This window comes from Neophocaena asiaeorientalis, unplaced genomic scaffold (assembly GCF_003031525.2).
Source record: "Neophocaena asiaeorientalis asiaeorientalis breed wild unplaced genomic scaffold, Neophocaena_asiaeorientalis_V1.1 scaffold348, whole genome shotgun sequence".
Classification (NCBI taxonomy): Eukaryota; Metazoa; Chordata; class Mammalia; order Artiodactyla; family Phocoenidae; genus Neophocaena; species Neophocaena asiaeorientalis.
This window is the reverse complement of record NW_020172672.1, coordinates 3,256,108-3,268,936: the sequence shown is the minus strand read 5'-3', so window position 1 is coordinate 3,268,936 and position 12,829 is coordinate 3,256,108. Positions and strand designations below refer to the sequence as shown.

General features: G+C 41.2%; 1 protein-coding gene across 10 annotated transcripts in view; it reads right to left on the bottom strand.

The window, feature by feature from the left end:
- The window catches only part of SIPA1L1 (signal induced proliferation associated 1 like 1), a 361,579-nt gene that overhangs the window by 115,459 nt on the left and 233,291 nt on the right, over window positions 1-12,829 (bottom strand). For all 10 annotated transcript variants that reach the window (XM_024739668.1, XM_024739676.1, XM_024739674.1 and 7 more), the window contains one exon: window positions 2,656-2,786. In XM_024739668.1, the coding sequence (XP_024595436.1) occupies window positions 2,656-2,786 (131 nt within the window). The remainder of the gene's footprint in view (window positions 1-2,655; window positions 2,787-12,829) is intronic.

The following is a 12,829-nucleotide window of genomic DNA, read 5'->3' as shown; positions in this document are numbered from 1 at the left end:
AGGCTAGTGGCAATTCATTAAATAAACATTAGAGAGGAAGGAAGGCGGGGAGGGCTGTTTTAGGCGTTAGGCATGTAGTCACGAACAACTCAGAATCCTCATGTTCCCTGAGCTTACATCTGAGTGGGAGAGTCACAAAATGAACCAAGTGGGCTTCCCTGGTGGCGCAGTGGTTGAGAGTCCGCCTGCCGATGCAGGGGATGCGGGTTCGTGCCCCCGGTCTGGGAAGATCCCGCGTGCCGCGGAGCGGCTGGGCCCGTGAGCCATTGAAAAAAAAAAAAAAAAAAAAAGAACCAAGTAAGTAAGTACGTTGCATGAGATAGTGGTTAAGTGTTCATGTAAAAAAGAAAGCCTGGAATTGGACATGAAATGAGATATGAGGAAACTTAAGAGTATAAGGCCAGAAGGAAAAGAGAGAGCTGCGGCCACGAGGATGCCCGGAGACAACACTGAATACAGAGGAACAGGGACTATCGGAGCCCTGCGACAGAGGTGTCCTGAGATTGCCCAGAGGGAAGGAGGCCAGTGTGGCTGGAAAAGACTAAGTGAGGGGGAGTTTTCGGAGATGAGGTCAAGGTCCGAAGCAGATGCGTCTGGACTCCTAGGCTAGCAAGGAGAATGACTTTTAACTCGAAGATGGGAAACCACGAAAGGACTTTGAATTGAGGAATGACAAGACGCGGATTACATTTCTAAAGGACTCCTGCTGGGCTTGAAAGGATGCAGGGCTTAAGGGCACAAGCAGGAAGAATGGTTCTTGGAGAATGATGATGGTGGCTTGGCCCAGGCAGAGACAGTGGGATTGGAGAAGTGGTAGAATTCTGGATACATTTTGAAGACAAAGTCAACCAGTTTTGTGGACACACCCGATGTGGGGAGCAGGAGGAAGGAGAAGAGAGGAGTCCAAAGTGGCCTCAAGGTCTCTGGCTTGAGCAATTGTAACAACGAGGTTGTCACTGGTTAAATATTAATTTGAACGTGAAAACTGGTAGTAATGGGTTTCTGAACCATGAACAACATTTGACTTGGATGTTTCAATCAAAGGGTAAGGAAGTGGCCCCATGGACCGTCGAATGGGTTGGCAGGAAAAGGACTGAACTACAGGACTAGAGAATCCTTAAGTGTGGTTTAATTGTAACTGCAGGAGGCAGGTACAGGTCGAGCATTTGATGCTGAGGCAGGGAGAAGCACAGGGACCACATTCACCTAGGATAGGAGTTGACCTGGAGAGAGAGAGGGGCTGTGACCAGCCGTGGCGTGCCTGCAAGGCAAGCTGGAAGGGACACCAGAGACAGGATCTGAGAACGAATGTACTGATTTAGAAAGCTTCAACGTCCGGCGTAAAGAATGATAGGATAGTGGCAAGAAGAGAAATTGAAATGGATAAAAAACATAGAAAAGGAAAAGTACGATGAGGACTTAAATCAGAGTGGCCTTGGGGAGGGGGAAAGGTAAGGACAGGAAGGACAAAAACAGGTGGGAGGAGCTAAGTGTGGCTCTCAGAAATCCGGTGGCATCTGAGGAGTGACTACCAACACCCAACTTCAAAAACACAGCGTGTTCTCTGTGCTTTTCACGTTCAACAAAAGTACTGACCCTGCTTAACGATCGGCTTTGGCACAGAGAAAAAGGAACCTACAGCATGTGAGTTCTTCGTTTCTCTCGGGCCACTCGACACAACACATTAGATATTAAAGCCGTGCCTTTAAAAATCCTATTTTTAATTTCCCCAGAGTTCAAGCTGAGGAACAATTACTAAGTGAAGCCAACCCCTGCAACCTGCTTTGTATTCAATGGGGGAAATGAAGCCAAATGCCCTATTTAAACTAGTTTCAAAACCATTATTTTCTAGATACCTCAAGGGAGCATTAGGCATTAATGCATAACAACAATGCTAAAGTGGTCTGGTTCAAAGAGGCAATAAATTGATAGCTGGCACAACTAAACATATGTTTAGAAAGAAAACAAAGGAAAAAACCTCATAGTCCCAAACTTGTTCACGAGTTTGTTTTTTTTTTAATGCGCTTTGTTGGCTATTTTATGTTTCCTTTTCTTTTTTTGACCTGAATTTCATTTTAAAATAAAAACTCACATACTATGTGTACTTAGATCCCTAAAGAGCTCCAAGAACCTGTCTTACCCACAATTAGACAGCCTCTGGTTCAAACAGCCCGCATTTTAGGCCTCCGAGAATAGGTCCAAGATGGCAAAGTGAAAATGCAAGAAGAAAAGAGTTTTCTTGGGTCAAGAAATGTCCTAAGCAATAGTTTGGAAAAGTGAGTTAAGTCTTGGCTGACCCTCTCTGTCTCCTCAAGCTGGCTCGGTGCCTTCCGGCTGCCCAAGCAGGATATGTAATATCCAGTTTGGGATTCTGAGGACTCCAATTTCCTTGGGTCACACTTAATGGACATATCTTTCTGTGAATCAAAACTCCCATTCATTTATTGCATCTACCCAGAGCTAGATGGGAAGAAAGGGTCCAGATCTAACCATTATGTCCAGCCCTATCACCACCGGAATGAATGAAAGGGGTCTTTGTTTATTCTAAAGACATTTGTAACCATGAGCTATTAAATTTAATTGCTTTGCTACTGCTACTACTCTATTTTTTCCTCAATTAAATTAAGCCTCAAGTCTTTCTCATGTGCGACTTACCTCACTAGTTCTAAAAATTATTCGGTAGTTGTATGGAGATCCATTTTCTTTCATTTCTTCAGGTTTTTCCCTTCGAATGCTCACAGCCACCGGACCAAGATTCTCATCTGCCCCAAAATAGTTCCAGTGTTCTTAGGTACAATGAGACAAAACAAAATTAGAATATTTACAGAATGCTTAAAAATGTTATATGCTGCTTGCTATTTAGATCACTCAGAAATTACTCTATACCAATAAAATGTAAACGCATTTAACAAAATCAGTATTCTTCAATGAGTTATAAAAGTAAAGACTTAGCTATGCAGGTTTAGTCTCAGAGGAGGTAAGACAACGGAGGTGGCCTGTTCAGGTGTTTACTACTCGGCAACTTACTGCTCTGCTATTTTTTTAAAAAGAAATTTGTGTTTTCTCCTTATAAACAGGCTATATTGTGTCAGGGCTTCTTAGCTTTCATAAAAACAACAACAAACTCCCCCCAAACCTATTGAGAACAAAGTTTGCATACGGAGGGATTTACTGCAGATTAAAAAAGATTCCCTGGACTGGAGAGGGGTCTGTGAGTTACTCGGTAGCTTTCCTCCTATGTTGCCCAAGTAAGATGGAGTCTTAGCTCAGAGGTAAGAGCTTCAAAGTGCCCCTGGGAGGCAGAAGCTCAGACCCAGGGCTCTGGGCCTCACCAATGGTTCCCACATAGTAAGCACAAAAGGCATTCCACAGAGCCACTGAACCTGGACGGAAGTGAGGGCTGCGATAACGGGTCTCTCCTAGGCAACCAGTGTGGCCGTGTGACTAATGACGACTCAGGGGCCTCTCTCCTCAATGTCTGGCATTGCTCCAGACTCCAAACCTTGGCACAGCCTTGGGGTTTGGGGGGAAGTGTCCAAATGACTGGTGTTGACTTTACCTTCCTCCTGACAAGAAGGAAGGTCACGATCAAAATTAAATTAATTTACAGAAAACGTAAAAAGTGATATTTACTCTACACCTAAATAACTACTTCTTAAAAAAAATTAAAATCGTTGATACGGACATGATACATTTACAGATGAGAAAGCGAATAAAACAAATATATGAAAAGCCAGAACAGATAACTTACTTTTCGAACCTCCAAAACACTTACTTTACATTGTCCTATTTCATTTACATGTGACATGGTTAAATGACTGAGTTGTGACATGGTAGGTTATTCTCATACAAAATGCATCAATATTTGAAAATACATGTTATTCTCATATAAAACGTGTGTTTGAAAATCCATGAGAATAATAAGAAACAACAGCATAAAATATCTAATTATGTAATTTAAAAATTTAGGTGATAACGTATGAAAATGCTTTGCAAGTACTAAAGAACAATTATAAAAGATGTACTCATTAATATCACGGGCTCTCTAAGAATATTATCATAATCCAAGGAAATTCAAAATAAGGGAAACACAGTGGGAATACAAGCAACAAACATCTCAGATATGGACAGCTGAGAAACAACCCAATAAGCATCACAAAATTCATGTACAAACACTTGTGTACGCCCTCAAAGCACAGCACGTGAGAGTCACACTCAGAGGTTATTTACTCTTACTTTGCACATAATTTTAATAAGTGTGGTTGTCTGATCTTCAAGCCCACAGCTTGATTTCAGAGGTGTGATAATTCCAGGTGTTGACAAAGTCCAGGGTGTAGGGCTGATAGAGACTTTCATGCAGACAGCAATGGGACAGAACAACTGACAACAAGGAAGAAAACAGAAAGGGAGGAGACAGAAATAGTATAAAAACGCGGACAAGAACTGAAAGAGAAACAAGATAGCAGTCTGGGGCCATTCACTGAAGGAGCGAAGAGCTTAACAAACTTCAATAACGTCAGAGCATATTTTAACCCAGCAGCAGAGAACACCAGCGAATGTGTCGAAGATGAGCGTCTCATTCATTATATCCTGTTCCTTGCACTTCATGGACTCTACTGAAACCTGACTCTCCAGAAACTCCTCAAACACCCCCCACCACAAACCTCAGGAAGGGCAGGTGAGACTGCTATTCTCTGCTGCTGGAGAAATTCACCAAGACGGGGGTCGCTCTCAATTAGTGCCAATAACCTCAACCCATCTTCAAGCTGTCCCTGGTCTGCTCTCGCTCTCCTTCTCCAGAGAAGAGGTCTCAAATATTCTCTGTTCTCCCTCAAACTCCCCCCATCTACCTTCTCTCAATCTTAGCAGATAATGCTGTCTACATCACAGAGGAGATAAAGAGCCATTTCAGAAGCAACTGTCCTCACTTTCCACCATCACACACACTTACCTGGGTCCAGAATTTTGCTTCCTTTCCTTTACAGTCTAAAACCCAATCTCCCCCGAGATTCTGGTCTCCACTCATTCCACCTTCCCAGGGACACTGGCGCCTGGTCACCCGCCCTGTATCTTCAACTTCCCCTCTCTGCCTGCTCTTTCCCATCATCATTCAATCAGGCTCAAGTTTCCTTCATCTTTAACCATAACACTTACCCTCAATTCCTTATCCACCTCCAGGTTACCCCCTTTCTCTTTCCTTCCACTGGAAACTTCTTGAAAGAGATGCCTAATTCTTCACTTTAGGATTCCTATCATCTGACGCCATTGCACAGTCACCAATGTCAGCCTTAAAGTTAAAACAAATGGAAACTTTTGGCCCTCATCCTGCTCAAGTTCGCCACAACAACTCGCCAATGGCACAGTTGGCCATTTCATTTGTTTTCTAGAAACACTCATCCTGGCTTCTCAGACACCACCCTCTCCTGATTTTCCTTCCACCACTCTGGCTCTTCTTACTCAGTTTCCCTTCCTCTTCCCATCTGGAATCTTCCATCCACTCTCAGAACTTCCGCTGCCATCTCAATGCTGATGACTCTCAAGAGTCCACCTGCCCGCTCTAGATGTCTGTGAGCCCTGGATCTTTACATCTACCTAACGGAACTCACTGTTTGTTTGTCCCATGGCATCAGGAAAAGTGAACCCATCACCTTCCATACAAACCTATACAGCTCTCCCTGCTACCACATTCCTCTAGTTGCTCACGCCAGACCCAATGTCATGCCTTGTGAATTCTAGTCCCTAAATAGCTCTCAAATCCACCTCCTTTTCCTCCATCTCACTGCCACTGATTTACCCTCATCATCATTTGCCTGGATGTTTGTGAGTCTTCTGATTGATTGGCTTTTCCTGACTGGCTTCTAAGATGCAAACTTGACCATCACTATTAAGTTTAAAACCCTCCTCTGGTTTCCCACCTGTCCTTGGATACTTCTCGTGGCTTCCCAAAGGCTCTCACAGCCTGTCACCAGCCTATCACTCCAGTTTCAACTTGGACATTTCCATCATCCTTCTGAACTCTGAGAACCAATCATACTGAACTTCTCAACTCACTGTGCCCCTTCTCACCTGAGACAGCCTACCTAGAACATTCTTCCCACAACTCCTCTTTATTTGACTAAGTCCTCTCATCCTTCAGGTCGCATCTGAAATATTATTTAGACATCCTCTCAAAGAGTGATTGAACACTGGAGCAAAATGAAAGTGTGTACTTTGTATAGTAACAATAATACTTTAAGAATTCATGGGCTTCCCTGGTGGTGCAGTGGTTAAGAATCCACCTGCCAATGCAGGGGACACGGGTTCGAGCCCTGGTCTGGGAAGATCCCACATGCCGCGGAGCAACTAATCCTGTGAGCCACAATTCCTGAGCCCGCGTGCCGCAACTACTGAGCCTGAGCTCTAGACCCCCCGAGCCACAACTACTGAGCCGGTGTGCCTACAGCCAGTGCTCCACAAAAAAAGAAGCCACCACAATGAGAAGCCCGCACACAGCAATGAAGAGTAGCCCCTGCTCGCCGCAACTAGAGAAAGCCCGCGCACAGCAATGAAGACCCAACGCAGCCAAAAATAAATTAATTAATTAAAAAAAGAATTCATAAAAATACAGATTAGGGAAACCAAATATTTACTATATTTCAACTATAAAAATTTAGAAATGTTACAACAGAAAAATGTAAATTTATAAGAATACAAATATTAAACACAATCATTTGAGTATAAATTGGCAGATAAAATAATAGCGTTATTTTAAAAAGAAACTAAATCCTACATAAAATGAAGAATATTGATTTAAAAATGAAAAAAAATTAAAGATCATTTAAACTTTTTTGTGTGTGTCATCCTCAACACCTGGCTATATTTTTGTGCGATTTTTCCCAGCTACTGAAGAAGTACATTTCTGAGTTGGGGGAATGCTGATGAGATCATTATAAACTAACTTCTAACATCTTCTTCAGACTCTATGTTCATACAAACCCATCTCTGATTTGATAACTCCAGGAAGATCTTTTAAAAACTTATTTGTGTGTTTGTGCAGAAACATCAATCTTTTTTTTACTGAAAAAGAGCTCTAGCTATTATTTCCAAGAAAGCATTTCCATTTGATCTTTATTTCAGTTTCGTCAGTAGAGGTGGAGATTCTGGTCTGGCTTCCTGTGTTAAATTCACTAATATCATGTTCAGACTCTACTTGTTCAAAAAGTCTTTCAACTTGAGTAAGAATTATTCTTACAATAAAAGCCTTGCTTTTTGGTCCACCATCCATTTTTCTGCTCCTGAGGATTACAGAAGTATAAACAAAAATCCTTTCTACACGAACACAACTTTTTCAGTTCAAAATCCGAATGCAATGTATAATTCGCCAACAGAGGAGTCTGGTTCGGCAAATTACCTTAAATAGAATTTTTGAGACTTTAAACTTTGATCTCAAGACACATGACTTTTTTTTTTTTTTTTTAAACTTAAAACCCAGCCTTTTAGGGATATCCTGTGTCCAGTCCTTCTGGCCACTCTTGCCGCTGCCTGTCCTTCAAGTTCACTGGACTGCGGTACTTTCCTCTTGGGACCACAGCCTTGGGGCAGCACTTCTGCACTTGCTCCCCTCTGCAGCATGTTTTATTTCTTCCTACCAGCCATATACCTCCGCCTTTTGCTGGCGGTGCTATCCATCAACTGCAGAGAGCTCTTCCAGCCATACCTACAATCCGCTTTGTCTTTTTGGGGGTGGCGGGACAGAAGGGAGAGAAGGGGTACAAGGACAGGGGAGATGCAGATGATAAGTGTTAAAGAAAGGCCAGGAAGCCTTTGATGATGAAAGTCAGAGGGAGGAAAGGGAAAGGAAAGAGGAGTTGGAGACTCAAGCAGGGTGGTTAAATCTGCTGATGGATGAACTGAAATACACGGATTACACCACCAAAAATAATGATATTTTTGTGTCAGCCTACTGGAATGCCAAAAACCAGCATTGCAATCACTCCATTAGAATGATATAATGCAGCAAAGTGAGGGACTTTGCCAAGCACTCTAATACTCACATCAACCATGAAAATACAGGCTTTGCCTTCTTTTTCACAGATGTGGCAAATATGATTTAGACAGAATAAGTCACTTCTCAGCCACAACCAGTAAACAGCAACACCAGAACTCAAACATATTATTTTAAGTACCAATTCCAAAGCTCATTTTCTTAGCCATTACATCTAACATTATCTTCCCAAACGTTTCCAAAACTGTATTGTGAATAAAAACTAGTTAAATAGAATGTGATGCCTAAAGGGATTAACTAGCCTGACGACACATAAAGCTTTACTCCTTGATGTGCTATTGCCAAGGTGTCACTGTGGGGTTACTTTGTTTGTTTGTTTTTTAATAAATTTATTTATTTATTTTGGCTGCATTGGGTCTTCATTGCTGCACGCAGGCTTTCTCTAGTTGCGGCGAGCGGGGGCTACTCTTCGTTGAGGAGCACAGGCTTCTCATTGCAGTGGCTTCTCTTGTTGTGGAGCACGGGCTCTAGGCACATGGGCTTCAGTAGTTGTGGCTCGTGGGCTCTAGAGTGCAGGTTCAGTAGTTGTGGCGCACGGGCTTAGCTGCTCCGCAGCAATGTGGGATCTTCCCGGATCAGGGCTCGAACCCGTGTCCCCTGCATTGGCAGGTGGATTCTTAACCACTGTGCCACCAGGGAAGCCCTTGTCACCGGGTTTAAAGGGAGCAATATTCATGTTTTATCCTTACATGCCTGATTCTCTGCCTCCTTCATTTCTCATTTTTAGCACCTAAACCAATTTTCAGCCTGAAGTTTTCTTATTAGTTCTAGTTCTTGAGTTTTAACAAGGATGGTACGAAGAGCACCAATGCCTAGTTCTGCTATCACTAGAACATTCCACACAAATAGCCATATTTCTGGCTGACACAGTCACAGTAATAAATAATAAAATTTTCACGTTTTTACAGAGGCGACATAGTAAATAGTTCAAAGCCCCAAGTAATTACATCAAGTACGGTCACATCACCCAGTTTCAAGCTGCGGATAAGCATGTGTGCAAAAAGGCAAAAAAAAGTTAAAAGCCTGGCATTTTAATTGTAAAGAAGGAAAGGAAAATAAAATCACAAAAAAAGCGGCAACAGCATATTCTGCTTTAAAATTGAAAACACAGGTTTGCCAAAGTGGAGGTAATAAGGATCCAACTGTTTAAATGGCTCTTTCCGAGGACTTCCCTGGCGGCAGGGGTTACAAACCTGCCTGCCAATGCAGGGGACATGGGTTCGAGCCCTGGTCCGGGAAGATCTCACACGCTGCGGAGCAAGTAAGCCCGTGTTTCACAACTACTGAGCCTGCGCGCCACAGCTACTGGGCCCGCGCGCCACAACTACTGAAGCCTGCGCGCCTAGAGCCCGTGCTCCGCAACAAGAGAAGCCACCGCGATGAGAAGCCCGTGCACCGCAACGAAGAGTAGCCCCCGCTGGCCACAACTAGAGAAAGCCCGCGTGCAGCAACGAAGACCCAAGGCAGCCAAAAATAAATTGAATTTTTAAAGTTTTTAAAAATTTAAATGAATGAATGAATAAATGAATGGCTCTTTCCAAGAAGAGCACTACTCAGAGGTTCTGTCTCTGGTCCCCAAAGGGCTCATCCTAATTATAAGGGTGGAGGTTTCATGAGAACTAAATAGCCTAGGACTTCGCATCATAATCAAAAGCAGGTCAGAGTAATGGATGGGGACATTTACACAGGACTGGCCACAGGCCAGAATTCTGTCCCAAAGCACTCCACTAAGCTTATAATTGTGGTTGCATAAGAGGAATTGCCCACATTTACAAAGTGCAGAGTACTCTGAAGTTCCAATTCATCCTTCCATAGGTAACTCTTAAAAGGTAAGTTGGTCTATTTGCCAAAATTACATGAAGTTGTTAGGCTTAAAGTCTCACGTGACTAAGCAGCCCCCAGTAGCTCCCTAACTTGCCAATAAAAAGTAGACTAAGACTGACATTAATAAATTGCATACAAATGGTTAAAGAAAAACAGTGCAAAGAAAGCGCTAATTGAAACAAAGGGAAAATAAAAAGTATCAGTGTCAAAACAGGAGATTTTGAATTGGCCATTGTCTATGACAAATAGCCAATAATTATATTTTAAAAAATTCAATCTCATGAGTGATCGAAGAAATGAAAATGTTTTGGACCTATAATAAATGGTCTAAAATTAAAACTGTAAATATTTCAAGTAGTCAAGAAAATATTAAACACTATACAGTCTTAAAATATCAATTGGACCTTCCTGGTCTAAGCTTTCTTAAGAAAAATTTGGCAATAAAATTCAAGGTTCCTATAAAGTTCACACCAGGGCTCTACCTTATGTAAATAATTGGACATGTGGAAAAAAAGTTACATAACAAGATCATTTATGTAAGGTCAAGGTTTTTAAACTTGTCTATGGATAGAAATTAGGGGGTCCATGAACTTGAATGAAAAAAATTATACCTTTATTTTCACTAACTTCTAAATGAAACGTAGCATTTCTGTTAGTTGTAAATGAGCCAACCAACTACAGTAATATTAGCTGTACATGTGACTTTGATGCCAATAGAAATCATACATTTTCATATCACATTACAGTTGCTGCAGACATATCAAAATATCAGTTATGCTCATCACAACTTTGAAATTATGGTAGTTATCAGATCTGATGCTAGATCTTTTTGTTAATGCAATAAGAAGCATCTATATAGTATGTCACAAAATTTTTAACACTCTTGCAATTGTATTTTAATATGCTTGGTTTGCTTTGTACGTTTATTTTATGCACTTAAAAACATTATTCTAAAGAGAGTCCATAGATTTCACCAAACTGCCAAAGGGGTCAATGGGGGGGAAACAAACAAACAATCAAAAGACACTTAGGAAGATCTAATGTAAGAATGATTTATAATAAGAAACTGGAACGCCTGAATATAGAACAGCTGGAAAACTTTAAATAAATGATGGCGTAGCCAATTATGGAACCATGAAAAAAATACATAAAACTATATTTAATGATCCTTATTTTACTTAAGAAATGAATATGTATTAAGAAAAGATGAGAAATAAAATCAGTAGTAATCACATGATTAATTTGCTATAGTTGCTAATTTTTCTGTAATGAATATAGGTGACTTTTACAATAGGAAGATTTTTATAAGTATAAAAAATGTATTTGGTTTGCAAATGGTCAGAGTATATAAAGCACAGTTTACAAGGTTGCACATTAATGTAACTCTTTAAGTTTAATGTTAGTTACAAATGCCAGCTCAGAAAAAAAAAAAAATTAACATCCAAATGAAAGAAATTATAATGAAACACCTGTCTCTAACTCAATGTCTTTATATTAAAAAAAACTTTTGTATCTCCTTACTAGGGATCTTGCAGCAAGATGTCTGTGTAAAATGCTTCTGAAGGGTTTGAAAGGAAGTCCCTCAGAAACAGTCAGAAATTCAGTCAAGGCCGAAGTCACTGCCACTCATGAGGGTGAAGCCCATGCAATGTGTCTCAAAAACTCGGCACAGCCCACACACTTGTGTCGATATGGGTTGCTGAGGTTGCTTCTGCTGATGCTTCTACATCACTGAATGCTTCTACTTGACTCGAATGCAGTTAGGGAGGTCTCTCCTCTTGCTGCCCTGAGGTTCAGATGCGTGACCTCCCCGTACACAGCAGGGAGCTCCAAGAGAAGATAAGCAAAGGAAGTGGTACAATAAAGCAAGTATGTTTTGAGCACCTAATTTTGGTGGCTCACTGGTGTCTGAAGTTAATAATGAGGTGTGCATTTGAAAAATAGGTGGCAGGATTTATTATACGTTAACTTGTACTGAAATAACAGATCTAAAGGGCCATTATGTCCTCGAAACTGCAAAACAAAGAGCATAGAAATTCTTTGGGTATAGGAATTAGTAAGCATGGCATCCGCCTTGATGCATGCTGACACACCAAGTTGAGGAAGCGTTCCCATTTTCATGTGGATGGTTCATGTCAGCTGCTGTTATTGACTGTACCTGAAGGTTTTTGTTTTTTACGTTTTATCTTGACTGCTTTTGGACTTACGGAGAAGTTGCAAATATAGTACAAAGCATTTCAATACATATATCCTTAACCCAGTCTTCCCCAATGTTAACATCTTATGTAACTACATATAGTACAGTCGTCATTAATCAGAATTGGTAAATTAACATTTACTAAAGATCTCACTCAAATTTCACTAGTTTTTCCACTATGTCCTTTTTCGTTCTGAAATCTCATTCATTATCCCATGTTGTACTTCATTGTTATTATTTCTCCTTAGTCCCCTGCAGTCTGTTACAGTTCCTCTGTCTGTAACCGTCTTTCATGACCGTGACACCTCTGAACAGTACTTATCACTCAATTTGGGTTTGTCCGGTGGTTTCACATGATTGGACTAACGTTATGCATTTGGCGCCAAGAGAACCACAGAAATGATGTAACCTCAGTGCATCATTTCACAGAGTTCATGAGAGAGACCTGATTCATTCCATTAAGGTGGCACGTGACAGGTTTCTTCCCCGAAAAGTTACTATTGATCTCCTCGTGGTTTACAAATATCTTTGGGGAGATGCTTTGAGATTATGTAAATCCTGCTTCTTCTCCTGTTTCTCCTCAAACTGTCATCCACTGACTTTAACATCCATCATTTATGTCTAAGAAGGTTTACAACAGTAAAAATCAGTCTCCATAACTGTGTTTTGGGTCTATGGGGATCGACTGGTGGTCTTGGTTAATTTCCACAAAACCACCATGACCACACACAGACTTATCTGTGGTCTCATTTCCTGAAAAGAGA